At 43.2% G+C, this 20,726-nt stretch overlaps 1 protein-coding gene across 1 annotated transcript; it reads left to right on the top strand.

The window, feature by feature from the left end:
- The first annotated feature begins 256 nt into the window (after positions 1-256).
- MYO1C (myosin IC) lies at positions 257-20,477 on the top strand. Its single transcript, XM_010721732.3, has 31 exons — positions 257-412; positions 1,033-1,148; positions 4,374-4,572; positions 5,483-5,563; positions 6,291-6,470; positions 6,675-6,773; positions 7,011-7,124; positions 7,439-7,510; positions 7,685-7,804; positions 8,028-8,110; positions 8,744-8,849; positions 9,232-9,312; positions 9,697-9,788; positions 10,324-10,418; positions 10,646-10,692; positions 10,956-11,036; positions 11,212-11,317; positions 11,814-11,931; positions 12,173-12,286; positions 12,470-12,546; positions 12,637-12,705; positions 13,155-13,239; positions 13,553-13,712; positions 14,183-14,266; positions 15,261-15,354; positions 15,452-15,507; positions 15,881-16,016; positions 16,952-17,022; positions 17,416-17,513; positions 17,740-17,839; positions 18,869-20,477. The coding sequence occupies exons 1-31, from the start codon at positions 287-289 to the stop codon at positions 18,893-18,895; spliced, it is 3,087 nt and encodes a 1,028-aa protein (XP_010720034.1). The 5' UTR covers positions 257-286; the 3' UTR covers positions 18,896-20,477.
- The last annotated feature ends 249 nt before the right edge of the window (positions 20,478-20,726 follow it).

The following is a 20,726-nucleotide window of genomic DNA, read 5'->3' as shown; positions in this document are numbered from 1 at the left end:
CATTTATTTAAAGTGATTGGAAATTTGGCAACGACTTCTCCCCAGTGTTGGCTTCTCTTCCATCAAAACAATTACTGTAAACTAACTGATAAAGCATTAGTATGCATGAACTAACATTTTTCAGCAGCACTAGGGTTATTCTGATCTCCTACTTATAGGTTGACTGTGAGCAATTGTGTTTAATCGTTCTTATGGATTCAGCAAGCTGCAGAACAAAACCACAGCTCTCCTAACCTCGCTGTGCTTTTTCTTGCAGGGAGCAGGGACTAACGGCGTTCGATTGACCATGGAAAGCGCCCTGACAGCCCGCGACCGCGTCGGGGTGCAGGATTTTGTCCTGCTTGAGAACTTCACCAGCGAAGCAGCGTTCATTGAAAATCTCCGCAAGCGCTTCAAGGAGAATCTGATCTACGTGAGTAACGGGAGCAGAAGCCAGAGTGTCCATGTGTGACCTGGGTGTGGCTTAATCAAATACAGAAGGTGTAGCACAGCTTTGTTCAGTAGTTGGAGGAATTTGGAGATGATGGAATAGGCTTTAATAGACCATGATTGCTTGTGTCAGAAATCTTGAAGAGTGTCATGTTAATGCACGTAAGGGACTCATTTGCAGTGCTCCTGTTGAGGTCTACTGGTGTTTACAGGTCCTGCCAGCACTGAAAACCCAATGCACGCCACATTTCATGAGTTCACTCCATAGTGGATTGTCATTAACGCCAGGCTTGAACCCAATCCCAAGCAGTATATGAAAAATAACCCAGTATTCTCACTTGTTAGAAGATCTAAAACCACTCATGGGTGCTGTTTGTCTGGCAAGGATGACGTGTCTAGCATAACTCCTGCAGTGTCATGCTGTGTGCAGACGTTGCTTCTTCAGCACCCTTGGTCTCCCTGGAAGCCTTCAGCAGCATCCCCAGAGCTCTGCTGCAGTCAGCCCTTGTTAACAATGTGAGCCTTCAGAGCCACTCTGTGGGCTCCCAGAGAACCCACTACTGCTCCTTATGTAACCTCTTTATTTTGTGTTCTCTTTTCCAGACATACATTGGCTCAGTTCTGGTGTCAGTTAACCCGTACAAGGAACTGGAAATCTACAGCAAACAGAACATGGAGCGATACCGTGGTGTCAGCTTCTATGAAGTTTCTCCCCACCTGTGAGTGGCCTGTGGGTAAACAGTGCAGTTTGTGTAATTCCCATGCAGGCATGTGCAATAGTGACATGTGAAAGCAAGCAAATAGGACTTCTCCTTGTCCCAGATACAGCCCTAAAATCATAGGGATATGAGGGATCCTTTAAAGGGTGTGGCGTATGGCTCTTTCTATTCCTGTTTCCCTCTCCAAAGAGGATGAGTTGCCTTTGCAAGAGCAGTATTTGGAAAGGGAGGTGGTTCCTTCCTGGCTGGAGGAACAGAGCTGCTTACCCAGCCCTGGCAGGACAGGAGTTCATTGTTCCAGGGTTACTTGGGGTCTGCATGTCCGGGTTGTGAGTTTCCCCTGCTGCAATATCACTCATTTAGCATGAGGTTAATTAGGGGAAAGAGTATGTATATATATGTGGTAGTTTCTTTCCTACCTCTGATGTTACAGCCTGACCAATATTTATCTGGTATTTCCCCTGTTGCTAAGATACCATGTGCCTGTTGGAACAAGGAATGTATTTATTTACATGGTCTGGCCTGGTGAGCATTCCCAATTTCCCATATTTAAAAAAAAAAAAGAGGACTGAAAGTTATTTTTGAAAGCATTTGGATTTTTTTGTCAGACTGAAAGAGAAAGATGACTGGGAGCGGAGGACATTTGGCTCCAAAATGCTTTCTTTCAGTGCCAAGGGCCAAACTCTGAGCACTTTTTGGAGAGAGCTTTTTTTTTTTCTTTTGAGATCTTGGAAGAGTAAATGATATTATTTTTGAGCAAACTGTTTGGATTGTTTCTTATTATTGGCACATAATCCAGAAGAGTAAGCAAACCAGAATGTGCTACAGGCACGGAGAGGGAGAGACGCACCATTTCTTGGGAAAGTCTGAGCATTTGAAGCTGTGTTTGCTACAATAAAACTGTGATTTTTACAGTGCTTCAGACTTCTTTCGTGGGTCCACATGGAAGGCAGTTAAACCTGAATAACCAAGTTCTCCCCATGAGCTGGGTGTTAAGTGGTGTACGTTTTTTTCTGTGCTCTGAGCCTTAACTCTGCCCTGCACTCTTGCAAATTGCTGTTGCCGTGTGGGCTTCCTTCCATTCTGCCTTCCAGGCAGAGGCCTGGCCTAGACACAGCTCTTTGGCTTGTGATCTGGGCACTCTTCAGGGCTTTGTTGTCGTTGGATGATAATATTTTGGATAATTGTTGAGTCTGTAGCTTTATTTTTGTCTGCAGTAGGCAGAGGACTGAGCGCGATGGCAGTGGGAGTGCGTGACACGAAGGGCCAGGCAGCTCTGCTTTACACACAGTGATGGAAATCACAGAGCAGCTGATAATTTCTGATGCTGTCTTCTTCCTTGATGTAACCCTGTGGGAAACTGTAAAATCTGCAGCTTGGAAGTAACAGCCCTTGAGAGCTGTGATACCAAATACCAGCGCTGCTCCAACTGGAAAAAGCAGTAATCATTGTCAGCTGTTGCTGTCATCCCATTAAAAGTCATTTCATCAATGGATTATTAATACCCTTTTAAATGTTCTGAGTGGTGTGGTACTCTGAGCATCTCCTTTTGCACTACTACAGGTGTCTTCTTCTTCTATATCTTGTTCTAAACCAATCATAGAAAGCTGAAATACTACACTGTTTATATTAAATACTCTGCTGTCCTGGTGTCAAAATAGTTTGGCCTGAGCAGTGGGTTTTCTGGGAAGTGTATCGCATGCAGTCATTCAAAGGGGAAGATGTATCCCTTGAAGCACAGCAAACTTCCCAGAGTGCTGTGTCACATCCTGCCCTATTTATAGCCTGCTGTGGGGTTTGGAGATGGCAGCTACAAGTGGGACAGTGAGCATCTCAGAGTGAAAGGAATTCTGTAGGAGGTACACATGACTGTGAGCAGAAGACCTGCAGTGAAGATATGCAACCTAGAGACAGTTCTTACAAACTAAATGAAATTTGTATTTATTCAACTGACTTTCAAAATAGTTCAGGGACAGAACTTGAATGGGAAGACAAGGAGTTGATGAGTTTAATAGGGGTAAGTGTGCACTTGTGTTGCTAGGTAGCTTGGTGGTGTTGCCTTAGCACCAAGTATTAATAGACTTGAGAATGCCACGGATGTTATTTTGGTGTGATCATTTTTAATTAATTTCACAGCATGAGAGTTTAAAAAAATAAGTCAGAACCCAATGATTATTAAAAGATTAGTAAATATATGAAGGCAGGTTATGTGCTTGATAGCTGCGTGTAAGACAGCTGAGAATGTTATTATTGAGGAGTTTCTTATATGTGTGCATTTTGAAGAGCTAATGTTCCTCTCCTTCCTCTCTTACCTTCTCTCCTTCCATCTGGTCCTTCTTTTCCTCTCTCCTTCCATCATGCTACCACTGTTTGTCAAACCTTCTTTCTGCTCTCTGGTGTTGAGAAAGTACGAGTGATTCTTGGTAGAAGAACATGTCTGATCTACTCCGGGGAGGAAAGTAAGAGAGAAAAAGAAACAGGAAGAAGCAAGCATCCAGGGACAGCAGCAATAAACCATGGTTGCATGCAGGCAGGAGGAAACGTTGGGTATTTTGGGTAGTGTTTGGCCCTCTCTGGATGCTTGTTAGTCTGTTCTGGTTTATTCCCATTGTTTCTACAATCCAAGAAGAGCTATTGGAAGCTGAGTTGTTTGGAACGTGGGGGCTGGGTTGTCCAGATGGTAAAGTGCAGTTGTGGCCTTCTGAGTTTGTCATCACTTAAAAGATAAGCTAGAAAAAAGACCAATAGAAAACAAGAGTTTTAGTGAATGTAAAGCTTGTTTGTTCTGTGGGACAGAATTATGTTTATCTGCATCATTTAGTCTTCTTTTGTGGAAACTTTTCTCACCTGAGTAAGTGAATGGGCAGGGAGAGCAAATGGTTCAACTCTTTCCTCTTTTACATCCTTCCATATTCAATGTCAAATAATTTTAACAGCATGAAGACCTCTAGCAAAAGAACTGTTTTTAAGGAAATTAATTTTGATAGATTTACGTTATGACCCTGCAAAAAGCAGGCCCAAGGATTAAGGTGTGTTTAGAGATGCCTGAAAGCATTCCCAGCGATCTCCTGTGTCATCAGCAGCGTGTAGAAGCAATATGCTCTTACTCAACCCATGGACACCTGTTTCTTTTTGAAGCATCTCTGCTAGGGGCTCACAATGTGGGATGGTCTCTGCCCTTCTCTTGTAGAAACAAACTCACACCTGCTTCTCACTGTCCCGTAGCTATGCTATTGCTGACAATTCCTATCGCTCTCTGCGCATGGAGAGGAAGGATCAATGTATTCTGATATCTGGAGAGAGTGGGGCTGGCAAAACAGAGGCCACCAAGAAGATCCTGCAGTACTACGCCGTGACCTGTCCAGCCAGTCAGCAGGTTGAAACAGTGAAGGACCGCCTGCTGCAATCCAACCCTGTCCTGGAGGTATCTCTAGAGTCTGCAGCACTGGAACTTGACATTGAGTCAGGCCAGCAGTACTCACATTTTCCAGCTGTGGGGGTGGAGGCAGCTGGACCCTGCTTGGTGTGATTAAGCTGTCTCTGTGCAGTAGATAGCATATCCTGGGAACGCAGGTGGGCAGATCATCAGCACTGCACACAGGGGAATCCCAGCCTGCTCCCAAGCCAAAGAAATGGTCATCTGCTGCCAAGCTCTCTCGGCCCTTTCATGTCCACCAGGAACAGCTCAGGCGTGGCCAGGCTGCAGAAGAAAAGCATTTGAAGTGGGAAGAGTCCTGGTGTGCTGCCTAAGCTTGCAAAGCCAGAGATTGACACATCTGTTATGGGCAGCTTTGCCCACTGATAAAAGCATTTGAGGGAGCATTTTCTAGTGCTGTGGTGTCCTCTAGTGTCCAGCCCTGCTCTGTCCTTGTTGTTCCCTTTGATATTTCCATTCTGTTTCAATCCATGCTGAGCAGGGAAGGGTGTGTTCCCATATGAGAGGGAGAACCCTGAGAGGCCTAAGGCTGTTAGGATTGTGCCTGCTGTGAGCAGCACTATGAGATACTGGACACAAGTAGCTGAGATGAGCAAGAAAGCTTTGAGAAGACTGTCAGACTTGATGTGTGTTGTCAGTAGTGAACTGGCCTTAAAATAAATTTGGTGGGGGGATGGAATTGTTTTCAGAGGTGTGCTCCATCTGCAATAACTGGAGAGGGTGTAATAATCAGCATTAGTATTTTGGATTGTAATCTGTTTTCATCTTGCTTTTGCTTTCAAGAAGGACAAACCTAAGCCTTAATGGCTGTAAATTGCAATTGACAATTTCATGGAAGTGTTTATACATTATGTTATTTGATACTGATTTATTTTTCTCTAATCATTTCTCATTTCAGGCCTTTGGAAATGCGAAAACCCTCCGGAATGATAACTCCAGCCGGTTTGGGAAATACATGGATGTGCAGTTTGATTACAGAGTAACTTAAAATCTGTTTTATACTTCAGAACTGGTTCCAGTCGTAGCAGGTCTCTGTTGCCTGTGCTTTATTGCACTGATGTGTGCATGGAGTGCCCGTTTCCTTGCTGGCCACGTGAGCTGTGTCTGTAGTAGCAAAGTTTGGTTCTGGAGGATGTTACAGAATGCACTTTGCTTTCTCTCCCTCCTCTCTTTAGAATGAGAGGGAGAGATTGAATCCTCTTCTTTCTAGGGCATATATGCACTGTGCAAATGGATGCTCCCAAACTAAATCCATTGTGAGCCATCCTGTGTAACTCTGCATAATGTTTGTTTCAATCCTGACCCAAATTGCCCCACATGAAGGAGATGAACATGGTGCAAAACTGAGTAGCTGGGTGTATGTTTTATTAAACTTGTCAATATGTAATTCCTCCACACTTGCAGTTTTACTGTTTTTCTGTGTGTGTGTTGAGTGAATTCCAAGAGAGAAGAATATACAGGTTAGGATATCGTTCAGTATGCACTGTAGCCATGATCTATGTCGTTTTCTATTATTTTCACTCGATAGCTCTTTTTACATACACCTAAAAACTCAAATTGATGTGTATTTGCCAAGATAGTGATGCCAAGTTACAAATAATGTTCTGCCTTTCTGTAGTCAACTGTTTTGTATTCTGTTCTGCCGAAGAAGCAGAATATTCTCCTTTATGTTAATAAAATATTTCAATGTATCTGGTTTGATTTAGGGGGCTCCTGTTGGGGGCCACATCTTGAACTACCTCCTGGAGAAGTCTCGAGTTGTGCACCAAAACCATGGGGAGAGGAACTTCCACATTTTCTACCAGCTGCTAGAAGGAGGGGAAGAGGACTTGTTGCGAAGGCTGGGCCTTGAAAAGAGCCCACAGCAGTATCACTATTTGGTAAAAGTGCGTGTTAGTTAATCATTCTTATAACAGAGTTATGTTGTAGAACAAATACATTCACAGTCTACTTTCTGTCTTCCTTATGTCACTGCAGAAATAATACTGAAATAGCTGCTATAGAAAGAACCACATGGCAGAAGAACACTTAGCATGAGTAATGCATCTTTGACAATTATATGCTTATTATGTCAAACTGTATGTCTTTAGGGTCACTGTGCCAGGGTCAGTTCCATAAATGATAAAAACGATTGGAAGGTTGTGCGAAGAGCCTTGTCCATCATAAGCTTCAATGACAACGAGGTGGAGGTAGGACTTATTTATTAGCTCAGCTAATATCCCCTCTCCTAAGACTTTTTCGGCCTAATTCCTGACCAGATGCAGCCTTTAGAGTGAATGTATTCCCTGCAAAAACCCTGAAACAAAACACAGAATGTGTTTGTGCAGTGTGATAGCTACTGCAAAAATCTCACTGCCTTTTCTATCATCATTCTGTATTTGCTTGTAAGTCATAATCCTGATGTCTGCCTGTCGCTTCTGTCCTAGGATTTGCTGAGCGTTGTAGCTAGTGTTCTGCATCTGGGGAACGTGCAGTTTGCTGCTGATGAGCAAGGAAATGCTCAGGTCACTACAGAGAACCAAATTAAATACCTGGCACGGGTGAGTATCATCAGTAAGACACATATTACATGAAAGGTGTTTGAGATTCCCTTGCTTAGAACTTGGTACCGTTGTATCATTTTAAAATATATAGAAGTTGTCAAAAATGCACTTTCATTTGGCCTAAGTACAATGCAGATGTTAACATCCAATCATTTTTTAACTGACAGTTGCAAAAAGTCTGGCAGTGTGAATAGGGAATGTAGAGTTGCTTCTCTGTATTGTGGTTTTTTGGGGTCTAGCCTTCCTGATCTCTTAAAACTAGTACTGATGAACTGCTTCCTAAATGCATTTATCATTCTACTGCTTTGCAGCTTCTGGCAGTTGAGGGCTCTGTTCTGCGAGATGCATTGATCCACAAGAAGATCATAGCAAAAGGGGAAGAGGTAAGAACACAAATGGGGGTCTGGGTTGCACATAAATCAAGCCAGTGCAATCTGGGATGCACATACAGTTTCATCAGGCCAATGCAATGCCAGCTCTTTATTAACCATGAGACAGGGAAGCTTAATTTCTCAGTGGAATGGCTGTCTGATGACTCTTTCTCCTTCTGTATGCAGTTAATCAGCCCTCTGAACCTGGAGCAGGCAGCCTATGCGAGGGATGCGCTTGCTAAAGCAATCTATGGACGCACTTTCTCCTGGCTGGTGAACAAAGTTAACAAATCTCTTGCTTACAAGGTAAATAAATCGTTTGTTTGTTGATGAACAATCCTGCCTGGAAGGCAGTTTCAAATCTTTAAGCTTCAGCAAGTTGTTCTGTGCTGTACAGTGATTTCCAAATTAATTTGTTTCCCACAAAGAAGAGGGTAAGGAGCAAATGCTACAACCAAATGGGGGAGATATGATGGTGGGTTGTAGCCATGGCTGTGACCACATATGAACACTTTGTGCCCTATTGCAGGAAGGAGAGTTTCCAGGCTGGAGAAGCACGACAGTTCTAGGATTGCTTGATATTTATGGGTTTGAGGTTTTCCAGCACAACAGGTTTGTTTCCCTTGGTGTCTTTGAGTAAGCTCTGCATGACTTCCAGAGTGTTTTCTCCCCATTGTGTAACAAGACTTTATTCTGTCTCTGGTTCTTTTACTAAGTCAGAAAGAGATAACATCTCAGCAATCAAGAGAATGGCAGGGCTTGTAACACAACATCAGATTGTACTGAGCATTCCCAGCAATGCTCCTGGTGTTTCAGAGACATGTCCCTTTTGGGGGCATATTCTTGTGGTTGCTTGCACCATGCCTTTCTCCAGCTCTGTGGAACAGTTGTGGCTGTTGTTGTGGTGTCTTTCTTGGTTGAATGGGAAAGCAGCTGTAGAACAGTATACAGAATAATACCAGAGTCTGGAAATTAAGTGGGAGGTAGCAATGAACTGAGACTTGTAGTTTTTATGTTCCTTAGCATTCCACTGCTTATGTCAGTCTTACTCTCCTCCTTGGAACTCATTCATGAGATTCACTAGGTAATAAATTCAACACATGTATAGATTCACTAAATAATTCACCAGATCTCTTGTATTTTTCTTGATTACACATAGATGCATTAATTCCACTATGCACAAATTAAAGCTTTTTTTAGTTGTGATACAGTATTAATGAATATTTTTCTGATTTCTCTTTGCAGCTTTGAGCAATTTTGTATTAATTATTGTAATGAAAAATTGCAGCAACTCTTCATAGAGCTTACATTAAAGTCAGAACAAGAGGAATATGAGTCAGAAGGCATTGCGGTAAGAACCAAATCACCGCTTCCACTGTCTTCTCTGTAGCGCCTCCTGCAGGCCGGAGGACAGATAACTAGAAAAGGAGCTGTTATTAATGGTCTGCAAAGTAAATGATGTTTAAAAACTTTTCTCTTGCTTTCTTTTTGAACTGCATTGGGAACGGTGTGCAATTCAGTTAGAGAGAATCATGCTATCCCAATCTTTTGTATCTTAAAAGATGTGTTTTAAAGGGAATGTTAAGAAAATACGTGTGATGAGTGAAAAAGCTTTATTTTTCAAATGACAGAAACTTTATTTGAATAAGGTGCTGTCTAAAATATTCAGAAACTTTCACTCTTCTTCCCATCAGGAGTTTTTGTCACCAAAGTATGATTTCTTGTCTTTGCAGTGGGAACCGGTTCAGTATTTCAATAACAAAATCATTTGTGATTTGGTGGAAGAGAAATTCAAAGGCATCATTTCTATTTTGGTGAGTTGGCACGACCTTTTAAGGGGAAGAACGCAGGAAAAAAAGGCCTGAAATTCGATTAGGATTGTTTGGGCAGGTGGGGAGAGCAACGATACACCCAACAGTGATGCCATTAAAAGTCGCGTTGCATCATCTCCATCTGCCCTCAGGAAAGAAGCCTCCAATCCAGGCAGTCTGGAGGGAGGAACTTGTTCTCCTTTTCAACTCAGCAACTCTTCATTCATTTTACTAAGTGAAATGGAGGCATGAGGTGGCCTGCCTATTAAAAGGCCAAGGGTTCGAGCTGGGAATGTGTTCTGGTGTGGCAGAAGTAGAGTTGAACCATATGCTTACAAACACAGAGAGAAATCAAGAGCAGCAGAATGCATATGTTTTTGTTTTCAGGATGAAGAATGTCTGAGACCTGGAGATGCCACAGATACAACATTCTTGGAGAAACTGGAGGAAACTGTGAAGAACCACCCTCATTTTCTCACGTGAGTCCATAGCTGAGGCAGCTTTATTGGTGGGTTCCACATGTGTGACAGAGCCTGCAGATTTAATGATTCCAAAGTAACTTTATACCTCATTGTGTCTATGGCAGTGGCATCCCAGATAGACTGGATCCCACAAAAAATGAGAATGTTTTCATTTGCAAAGAGGTTAGACTGTGAGTTATGGTAATACAAGATAAGCAATTATAACAGAGCTGGAAAAGATGTGTCAGGCTGGCAGGAAAGAGCACATCCAATTTATGCACTGAATCTTATTTCTTCTGTATTTGCATATTGTCCAAGCCTGAATGAGGTGTGTAAAGGTCCTCCCTGGGTAGATTTTATGACATTTTTATGGCTTGCTGGTTGGTAATTCACCGTTTTAACTTTTGATCTTGAAGAACAGGAAGCGTGATTCCCTCTCCCCCCCGTGTTCATTGTGTCCCACTCCAGGATCATATGCCATAGTGGTTCTTGAGGTGAATCCCCACATGATGCTGCTCTTTGTCCCTCATGAAGCTGCTCTTTTTCTCACCAGGCACAAGCTTGCTGACCAAAAGACTCGCAAGTCGCTGGGGAGGGAGGAGTTCCGGCTTTTGCACTATGCTGGAGAGGTCACCTACAGTGTTGCAGGTAATGTGTGCCTCGTCTCAGCTCTCTCTCAATCTTTTTCCCTCTTCCATTCCCTTCCCTTTGAATTAAAACAGCTTCACTACGTAGCAAAGACAAATCTGGGTATAGAGTACTCCCATATACCATTTGATTAACTGGATTAATTTCCCATCTCAAATTCCTGCATTGTTGTTATGAAATTCCTATGGAACAGCAGTGGCAGCCTGAGCCATTTTTTTTTCTTCCAGGTTTTCTAGATAAAAACAACGACCTTCTCTTTCGGAACCTGAAGGAGGTGAGTATGGATTGGGGTTGTCTCCAGTACTCAGCAGAACAAGGAGTCTGCTTCAAAATCGGATGGAATCCGAGGGAAAAGGTTTTTTTAGTCCCTGTCTGGAGAATGCATGATAGAACTGCATTAAGAAAAGATAGATTAAGGTTTCCAAAGTTTGTTTTGTTAAAAACAACAACCCAAACCCCTTTTATCACATGTTTTGTAATAGTTGTCTGAAGTTCATTCTCTGAAAATTAGTCTCTGAATGCTGTGTCTCTCTGCAGACCATGTGCAACTCTGAGAATCCTATCATAAATCAGTGTTTTGACAGGACAGAGCTGACAGACAAGAAGAGACCCGAAACGGTAAGAGCACAAGAGCTGCTGGAGATGTGGCTACTTCCACTTTTTTAAAGACGTGTCCTGTCTAACGTGGTACCTCTTACCTTTAGAGCTGGAGACTGTCAGATCTGTTCTGCTAAGTCACAGGTACAAGCTGTACATCTTTGCTTCATACCTGGTGTTCTTTCTTTTCTCCTAGGCAGCAACTCAGTTTAAAAACAGCCTCTCTAAACTCATGGAAATCCTGATGTCCAAAGAGCCCTCCTACATCCGTTGCATTAAACCTAACGATGCTAAGCAGGCTGGTATGTCCCTGGCTCGCTCCTCCTCTCTGTGCTTTTCTGCAACAGCTGCATAAACCACTGGGCCCAGTCAGCGGGGCACAGAAAAGAGCCCAATTGAATAAGTCTTGTGAGATTTCTCATTTTGGGCCTGTGCCTGAGCTCCTTGCAGGAAGGTGGTGGTAATGCCAGTCAGGAGTCAGAGTAGAGGCACTGGGATTGGGCAAAGTGGTGGAGTAGGGTTATAGCCAAGCATTATAAATCTACATTATTTCCTTTTAATGATTGTTATCCTCTCGTTTCCTTCTCCTATCTGCATACAGTATCCTAAAGGACAACTTATGTTTGAAAGTAGATATATGGATACTAAGAGAGGGACAAGAGTCACAAAATAACTTATGTCAGGGCGGGGTAGAGGTTAGAGATAAGGGTCTAAGAGAGAACAGTTCTGAACATTCCCTTCTTCACACAAAGAGACAGACGTGCATTAATGCAGCTTCTCCATTTTCATGCTCTCAAGATCGATTTGATGAAGTTCTAATCCGACACCAAGTGAAATACCTGGGGCTGATGGAGAACCTCAGAGTGCGCAGAGCTGGCTTTGCGTATCGAAGGAAATACGAAGTTTTCCTGCAGAGGTAGGATTACCTTGCACTTACCTCTCCCTCTTCCTCCCTCTCCCTGATCTTGGCCCCACAGATATTGAAATGGGAAAGTGTTCTGAACAGCAAAGAGCAGCCCTTATGCCTGAGAGAGTTATTTCCTTGAGGGAGCCGAGAGGAAATGAACTGAAGGAAGCCCCTGTTCATTATTCTGGATGAGTTGGATATCTCACGAGTTGGAAATCTCCCTAAGATTTCTTCTGCTGTCAATTTGCAGATATAAATCACTTTGTCCAGAAACGTGGCCTACGTGGGATGGACGGCCCCATGACGGAGTGGCTGTGCTGGTGAAACATCTCGGCTACAAACAGGAAGAATACAAAATGGGACGGTTAGTTCTCATTATTTTTTTTTTAAATTTGAGGTTATGAATCATTGGACATCAATGTCACTGCTCTTAAATAAGGCACGTCTGTTTAATGGGTGGGGAAAAGATTAGAGATCCCAAAGGGGATGCTAAGGGCAGGAAGCAAACTTCTCTGGCTTGTTAAACATGCTGCATTTCTATTTCTAGAACAAAGATTTTTATCCGCTTTCCCAAGACTTTGTTTGCAACGGAAGATGCTCTGGAAGTGAGGAAGCAGAGCCTGGGTGAGTCACACACTGCAGCAGCTTCATGGATTGTTTGGTGATTTAAAAAAAAAAAAAGTTTTCAAATTGCTGTTTCTCTTGCAATTTCAGCAACAAAAATGCAGGCCACGTGGAGAGGTTTCTACCGTCGGAAGAAATTCCTGCACATGAAACACTCAGGTATGAGGGAGAAAGGAAACTGCAGTGCTGTGTCACTGCGTGGTTTGAAGTGGCCAGTGTTGTGAGTGAGAAGTCAGAGGTGAGTTGATTTTGATGAACCAGAAGGGACATCCCCGAAGCCTTGCTGGAAGCAGAATGGAAGATGCAAGGTGTGCAGTTCTGGGTCCTTCTGCATTATTCCTTGAGACCCTGAGTAAGAGAACTTAACTTGTTCACCCAACAGCCTCTGTACAGCAGTTCCTATCTATCAGTGCTTGTCACTGCCATTTATCCACCTTATTATATTGTTTAAAATTTGAATTGTATTCTTTCCCACGTGCCACTGCAAAGTCTGGTGGTGTTTTGCTTTGAGAGAGTGCATTCTTGAGCGCGCTGTTGGCAGTTCTGTGTGAAGTCAATATTGCAGTGAAGGAGCTCACTTAGTGTAATGTTTTTTGTGTTACTTGTAGCAATAGCCATCCAGTCCTGGTGGCGGGGAACCCTGGGCCGCCGAAAAGCTGCCAAGAGGAAGTGGGCAGTACAGACTATCAGAAGGTACGTAAAGAGAAACCGAAGCCCCTAAGTGGGTGCTTATTTCCTAATGAGGGGGTGGTGAGAATGAAGTTTCTCGTCACTGCAGCGTCAGGGATGTTTGTTAGTAAGTTGCAGCTACCAGATAAAGCTCAGAAATATGGAGTTAGGCACCCACAGAAGGTTGTTTTGTGACAAGTATTTCAATCTTTTGTAAACTTTGTGTACCTTGGCTATAGCTGAGAGTTCACTGGGGACCCAGAAATGGTTGGATTGGAAGAGACCTGTAAGCACCTCTTATACCAACTCCTCCTGTTTCCATCTTTCCCTTCCTCAGGTTCATTAAGGGCTTTATTTACCGGAACCACCCTCGCTGCCCAGAGAATGAGTATTTCCTTGATTACATCCGCTTCTCCTTCCTGATGAACCTCAAACGTAACCTGCCAAAGAACGTCTTGGACAAATCATGGCCAACCCCTCCTCCATCACTCTGTGAGGTAAATCCAGCTGCACAACCCCTGGCATAATGAAGGCTGTGGGCCACCAAAGGCCTAAGGGAGACCTTCTCACTCAGGTTTCACATTAGATTAGCATCTCTGCTAGTAGAACTAAAACACCATCATGTGTGTGTCGCTAGCATACCTATAAAGGTATTGGAGATACAGTACTTAACTGCACGTGACAGAGAAACAAAATATTGCAGAAAGTCCCAGTTAGCTTATCCAAGGGCCCGTGTTTGTTTGGACTGAATGTAGAGTGGGAAGCAAGGAAGGACATAACCATGTAAAGTATGCACCTTAGCTGGAGAATGGTGCAGGACAAACTGTCTCAGAGGGAAAAAACTTCCTATTACTTAATTCTAAAAGTATATTAATTCAGCCAGGAATTTTCTGCAGTTGTTTCCCTTGTCTTCACTGTTTGAATTGGTTTGTCAGTATTCTCATGTATTTTGTGAAATCTCCTTCAGGCATCCCAGCTCCTGCGCCAGTTATGCATGCAGAACATGGTCTGGACTTACTGCAAGAGAATCAGCCCAGAATGGAAGCAACAGGTATGTGACAATTTGCATTCCTTCACAGACTAAGATGATGTTATGGAGCTATAATTTCTATTCCAGAATGCTCTGTAATGTACAGTACAGAAACAGAGTCTTTCTGCTGGCACCACTGAAAGTAGAATGAGAATTTGCAGACTCAAAATGAGTCACTGACCAAACAGAAGTTATGGGAACAGTTTTCTGTACCATTGTGTTTCAGCCTTGTTCTAGAGTTAAAAATAAAATTAATACTGAAATTTATTCATCTTGGTCTTGGTGGAGCAATTATTTTTCATATTGAAAAAGCTCAGTGAAAGGTGATAATAGGAACTGTTCACATTAAGCAGCATAGATGTTAGTGTTTTGAGAAATGACAGTAATTAGTTCCCTTAAGGCTTTTTTTTTAATTGGATAGCATACCATACGGCTTAGGGAGGCCTGTGAAGTATTAAAAGTGTGTAACAAAACCCTGAGTCAGTGGCTGAGCCCGTGATTAAGGACACAGGATTAATAAAAGCCTTTACACAGGTGGGAATGCAGCAGAATATACTTCTTCCCATGCAACCAAGACTTACATTCCTTATCCACATTTTTACCTGCAAATCAGCTCCTGTACTTCATACTCTGTAACAGCATCCATAATGTTCAATTTACCCTATATAAAGCAAAGGCATTTCCTGGTTCCTCGTTCCTTGGTTTTGTTCTTATTCTGAATGGGCAGGAGTCAGACCTCACAGTACTGGTCATACTGACATCCTGGCACGCTGAAAAGGACCAAAGGTTTATGGTGAATCACCTTCTAAACAGGAACTCCCAGGGCAATACAGCAGCTAACGATCTTACTGTTTGTTAAAGGATAAGGGAGAGAACACTGAGGAGATGAGGGAGTAGGAACAGACGTTTTACACTGCGCTAATAAGGACGTAACTTCTTTTGTCCCTTTGAAGACAAACATTTTATTTGAACAGAGGTTTTATATTTAACAAGAATCCATCTTTTGTCCTTGCAGTTGGAACAAAAAGTAATTGCCAGTGAAATTTTTAAGGGTAAGAAGGACAATTACCCTCAGAGTGTTCCTAGACTATTCATCAACACACGACTTGGTGAGTAGGGGGTGCAAAGCTGGGAAGAAGAAGGGGAGATTTTTTACTTTTCTCTTGGTAGAAACTTCTTTCTGATCTTTTTTTTTTTTCATTTTAGGTAATGAAGAGATAAATGCTAAAGTCCTTCAGGCTTTAGAAAATGAAGCAATTAAGGTGAGATACACGTCCTAATAGTTTTATCAAGTTTTAGAATTATTCAGCAGAATTCAAGTCTTTGTCAGAAGGTTAGGTTTCTGAATGTAGCAGGAAATATACATTAAGCTTTGACGTTTGTCTGTGTGAAGAACTGATGGATCAGCAATACAATAGGAAGGTTTTCCCAAGTTCTGTTAAATAGAACTGAAAGGGCTGCAGCCAGCACTGCTCTTCATGATGCTTTGAGATACTTAAGGAGGAGAGGAAGAGAACGATCCAGAAAACTACACAAAGTGGAGCAAAATCTGGAGTTTTCAAGCTCTCTAGGCTAGCGGGGAGGCAGCTGCCAATTAAACAAAATGCATTTTGGCACTGATAACACTTATTTCAGTATGCAGTTCCTGTGATCAAGTATGACCGGAAAGGATACAAAGCAAGATCACGGCAGCTGCTTCTCACCCAGAATGCAGTCATCATTGTTGAAGACTCCAAAATCAAACAACGGATTGACTATGCCAATCTGACAGGTGAGTGTTAACATACATGGGGTTTAGCTCACTTCATCTTAACCAATGTGATAAAAAAAAAATAACCAGTTGGTCTTTGTCCTGACAAGAAAGAAATTATTACAGAAAGTACTTGTCAGTTTAAGATATCTTGAACTTGGGTATTTCTAAAATTAAATTCCATAAAATGTCACTGAAGTTACTCAATTCAACTCTCCAGAAACCTCTCCAAAGCCATTTCCCAACTGCAGGAAGTTGCACCATTATTGCACAGCAGCTGCAGGGATGCTGGCTGTCAGCCTCTCACTATTTGACATGGATTTGATCCTTTTAGAGGGTGAACTTTGTCAAAGAAAGCTGCTCTGTGTCTGATACACAGCAGCCATTTCTTTGTCCTATCTGAAACTTCTCAGCTCCAGCTGCCAGCCTTGCCAGCACTCATCCTTGCAGCCAATTCCTGACCATCATTTCAGTGTTACCCTAATGCAATTATCTACTGCACTTGTAACTGTCACCATTTAAAATGGTTTCTACAGCCACCACTAATGTGGGTTTGCAGGACTCCCTTAAGACAGTACTACTGCACATCTGTGTGTTCATTTCTGCTAGGTTACCTCAACTTGCACAGCTAATCCAGACATCTCTACTGTCAAGGTTTTAAACCAAGTCCAGACAGCAGGCACTGAGAACACCTTCTTCCTACTTCTAAGGGGTAGAGGCACATAGAAGTTTTTTTCATATGAAAGAACACAGCTATAAGCTGATTCTCTCACCTTGCAGCCTCTTCAGCCTCTCTGCTGCCATGTTAGCACAGTGCTTCCATGGAGCTTCTCAGCTGCTGCGTTTCTCAGTGTGGGAACAGCAGTTGCTGCACTCCTGGGAGAGGTTTTGCAATGCACACAAGAGCTGGCAGAGTCAGGTTGGGAGTGAAATGGTGGCTCTGCTCTCTATTGCAGGCATCTCCGTCAGCAGCCTGAGCGATAACTTGTTTGTGCTGCACGTGCACTGTGAGGACAACAAACAGAAGGTAGTTGGACTCATCCAGCATTTCTCCAACCATCTCTAGGAACTGTTTTAGAGGCACAAAGAGCAGAAGATCCAGGGTGGAGGTGGGTGGGGGAGAAGCACACGTGGGGGTGTGTACAGGTGAACAGCCCCACTGTGAACTCACTTTGTGCCATCTTTAAGTAGAATTTCACTTACGTGGGATTCACCAGTAACTCACAGGAATGGTCCTGGCTCCCTGTCTCCATTACTGTTACCTTGTAAATGAAGTAACTGCTGTCAGTGCAGTGTGACCCGAGAGATGCTTTCCATGCTAACCTGTTGGGAGATAGCTCTGTGAACTTCTTCAAAATAATTATCTTGGTGCTGTCACTGAGAAGCCACAATCACAGGTCATCATTGATTTCCATCCTAGGGAGATGTTGTACTTCAAAGTGACCACGTGATAGAGACGCTCACAAAGACAGCCATGCGGGCAGACAAAGTTAATAACATCAACATCAACCAGGGCAGGTGAGTGAAGCCATGCAGGCCCAGCCCTGCTCAGGAGCTGCTTCATTTTTGTGTTGGTTCTGCTTCAGCATTACGGGGCTACGTATGTTATCAGAACATAATTAAGATTAACTAAGTCTCCATTTCCTTGAGCAAGCGCACCTATTGCAATTAAGCACCAATACAGTGAAGCCACTTGCACAGAAGGGAGTTACACATTCTAATTATGTTTCTTACCTATTTGTAGCATAAAATTTACAGTTGGTCAAGGCAAAGAAGGCGTCATCGATTTTATATCGGGATCAGAACTGCTTATAGCCAAAGCCAAGAACGGCCATCTAACTGTGGTGAGTACAGGCCAAGATTGGTAAAAACGTTACTCACAGTGCATCAGAACCCAGACCTTGTCACTAAGCCACATTCACTGCAGGCAGACACATGCCACAACTTCCTTGCTGAACACACTGCTCTGGTCCAGGAACCCTCTCCCCAGTTGGATTTCTGCACTGCACTTCTCCTCCTGCAGTCCTAGGAGGCTGCCAGGCTTGCTCAAACTCATCAAGTAATTGTCCTATCAATCACTTGGGTTCTTTCACATGATTCTGTCTTTAGTGCAAGACAAGTTTTAGAGGTCTTAAAAACACAAGAAGCACAATTCCTCTTCCCTTTTGGAATTGTTTGTAGTCTTCCTGCTAACCTGATACACACATGCAGCTGATTTATGCTTGGTCAGATTGAGGCTTGCTCAGAAATGAATCCAGAACCTCTTATTACAGCACCAGTGCTGAAAGATCAACTCCCCTGCCCTACTGCAGGATGACTGCTATCAGAAACGGATTCAGCATTTCCACTTTGCTCAAACAAATCCTCCCTGTAAAACCCGCAAACGCAGTCCTGTCAGAGGCTTTCCCTGTTCCATGGAACATCTACCAGCTCTACCCAAGAAGATTAAATTTGCATAAGCACTGAAGTGAGGACACACCTCTCTCTCCATCTGCTATCTGTATCAGCAAACCAAACAACTTCCTATACTAAGAAAAAACACATCCTTTTTCCACCAGCCCTTTCGGGCCATCCCTAAGAACATTCTTCCCGTTTTGCCCTCCCTCCACTTCCCACAGATCAGTTCTCCTGCAGTGCTGAGCCTAGGCAGGTTTTCGGGATAACCACGGGATCACTTCTCTCAATGAATAGCCAGTACCTGCTTGTTTCCTGCTGAGAGCAGCCAGTTTCAGTATTCCCACAGAGGGAGCTTTATGTACCCATAACATCACCCGTGGCTCATTCTACAGGCCAGTCTTTGGTGAGCTTTAAGGATATTCAGGAGCTAAAGCTACTGCAGTATCTGTTTCTAGCTTGTCTGTCTTCTCCTGCAGGTTGCACCTCGTTTGAACTCTCGATGATAGATGTGCCACCATCACAGAACCCCTTCTTCCATCGTTCTGACTACGCCCCATCCATTGGCTGGACGTTGTTCCCAGCAAACTCCCCGCCTCCTCCTTTGCTTTGCTCATTTTGTTTATTGTTACCAAAGACCTGCACTTTCAGAAAACCCACAAAACGCATCTTGCTTTCTTGTCTTAATACAAAAGTTCCAAAAGAAAGGCCTTCTCTTCCTTACCTTAGTGGCAAACAACACGGGTCCAACATGATGTCCATGAAACCGTGGCTCACAAAACCCTTGGCCGGGCTTTGAGAGGTAGTTCTGACTCTGTTTGAGTTTAAGCCTTGATGAAAACGACCAAAATTTGTGCTTGAAGTCATCGAAAACCACAATCAGAAGAAATGCTGCTCCATCAGCAGAGTCAATGAAATGCCAAACTTTATATTCAAAGTGTTTTATGAATGACTTTGAGATGTTTTGATGCTTTACGTTACAATATTAAAGCCATATTGTGTAAATGAATAAAACCCTGTAAATACTTTATAGCTGAATATGAGAGATGTACTACAAGAAATGGCACTGATGTGGAAACTTATGTTTTAGATTTGGAATTTTTGTTGTTTTTAAGTTTATGAACAGACTATATTAACCTGAGAAACCCATCATGTAACTTCACTCATCTGGATACAGCAGTTTTTTCTTTTTGCAGTCACCTCTCCCATTTCTTGCTGTATAATGATATTTTTATACTGTAGTACCATAACCACAACCCTTCATTCAAACAAAATCTAAGTACCACAAACTGCAGAGGTCATCACTTCTTCATGCACCTCTAGGCTGTAAATGCAACCTGTAATCTCAGCCACAGGCTGTGCACGTGAGCTGTGTTCCTGCCCTTCCCACACAGCCCATCTAGCTCCGAGCAGCACAAAAACTACTTCCCCATCTAAACTTTTCAGGGATAACTGGAAGTTTGAGTTCTCACAGTAGAGCTGCAGTGTCTACCAACAGCTTTCACAACTGCCTTAATGGGGAAGAGATGGCTCCTTCAGTGCCATGGCCTCGCCGAGCAAACGGCCATCTTCCCACAAGAGCCATCAGCACTGTTCTGACCCCCAGCCTCCAGGGCCACAAAAACGCCCTCAGGTCTCAACCTGCATCACAGAAGTTAACACCGATCACCTTCATTTAACAACGAACCCAAACAGCCCCACAGTGGGCAGCTATGTGTCAAAGTTCCAGCTGACAGCACATCACAGCTCCAGCTTCCGTTTCCAGACCTCCAGCAGTGCATTTTGCACTCAACCTGCCTTACAGATTTTTCATGTGCCACCCCATCCTGTAGCTCCAGCAGTCACACTAAGCCCTGAATAACACATAACCAAATGCTGCCGCTGACAGAACCATCAGCTCCATCTCATTTTGTGTTTCTGACATTTTACAGTTACTGAACACTGCCCCAGGCCTGGAATGCTGTATACACTGTACTACATATACACCATATTTCTGTATATGCCATATAGTGTATATATTATACAATGCTGTATACGCTATTATATAATCTCTTCAAGATTACACTAAATAAATTTTTATGAAGGAAACTTGTCTTTACTATAGAAGCTGTTTCAGCATGTTTAATTTCGGGAGGGAGAGGGGTGATTTCCCTCTGTTTCACACACAACCCTTGGACATCGCAGGCCAGTCAACCAAGTTCCCGGGTCCAAACCACGTCATGGGCAGTATTCCTGCTGCCTTCTGCCACGCAGAGCAAAGCACCCCTACAAAGATTCCCAGGGCTTCAGCTACTTACGCTCTACATTGACATGTTTCTCTTCTCCCACTCAACTGCA

This window comes from Meleagris gallopavo, chromosome 21, assembly GCF_000146605.3.
Source record: "Meleagris gallopavo isolate NT-WF06-2002-E0010 breed Aviagen turkey brand Nicholas breeding stock chromosome 21, Turkey_5.1, whole genome shotgun sequence".
Taxonomy (NCBI): domain Eukaryota; kingdom Metazoa; phylum Chordata; class Aves; order Galliformes; family Phasianidae; genus Meleagris; species Meleagris gallopavo.
Note: the sequence above shows the minus strand (reverse complement) of the source record. Positions and strands in the feature narration are given on the sequence as shown.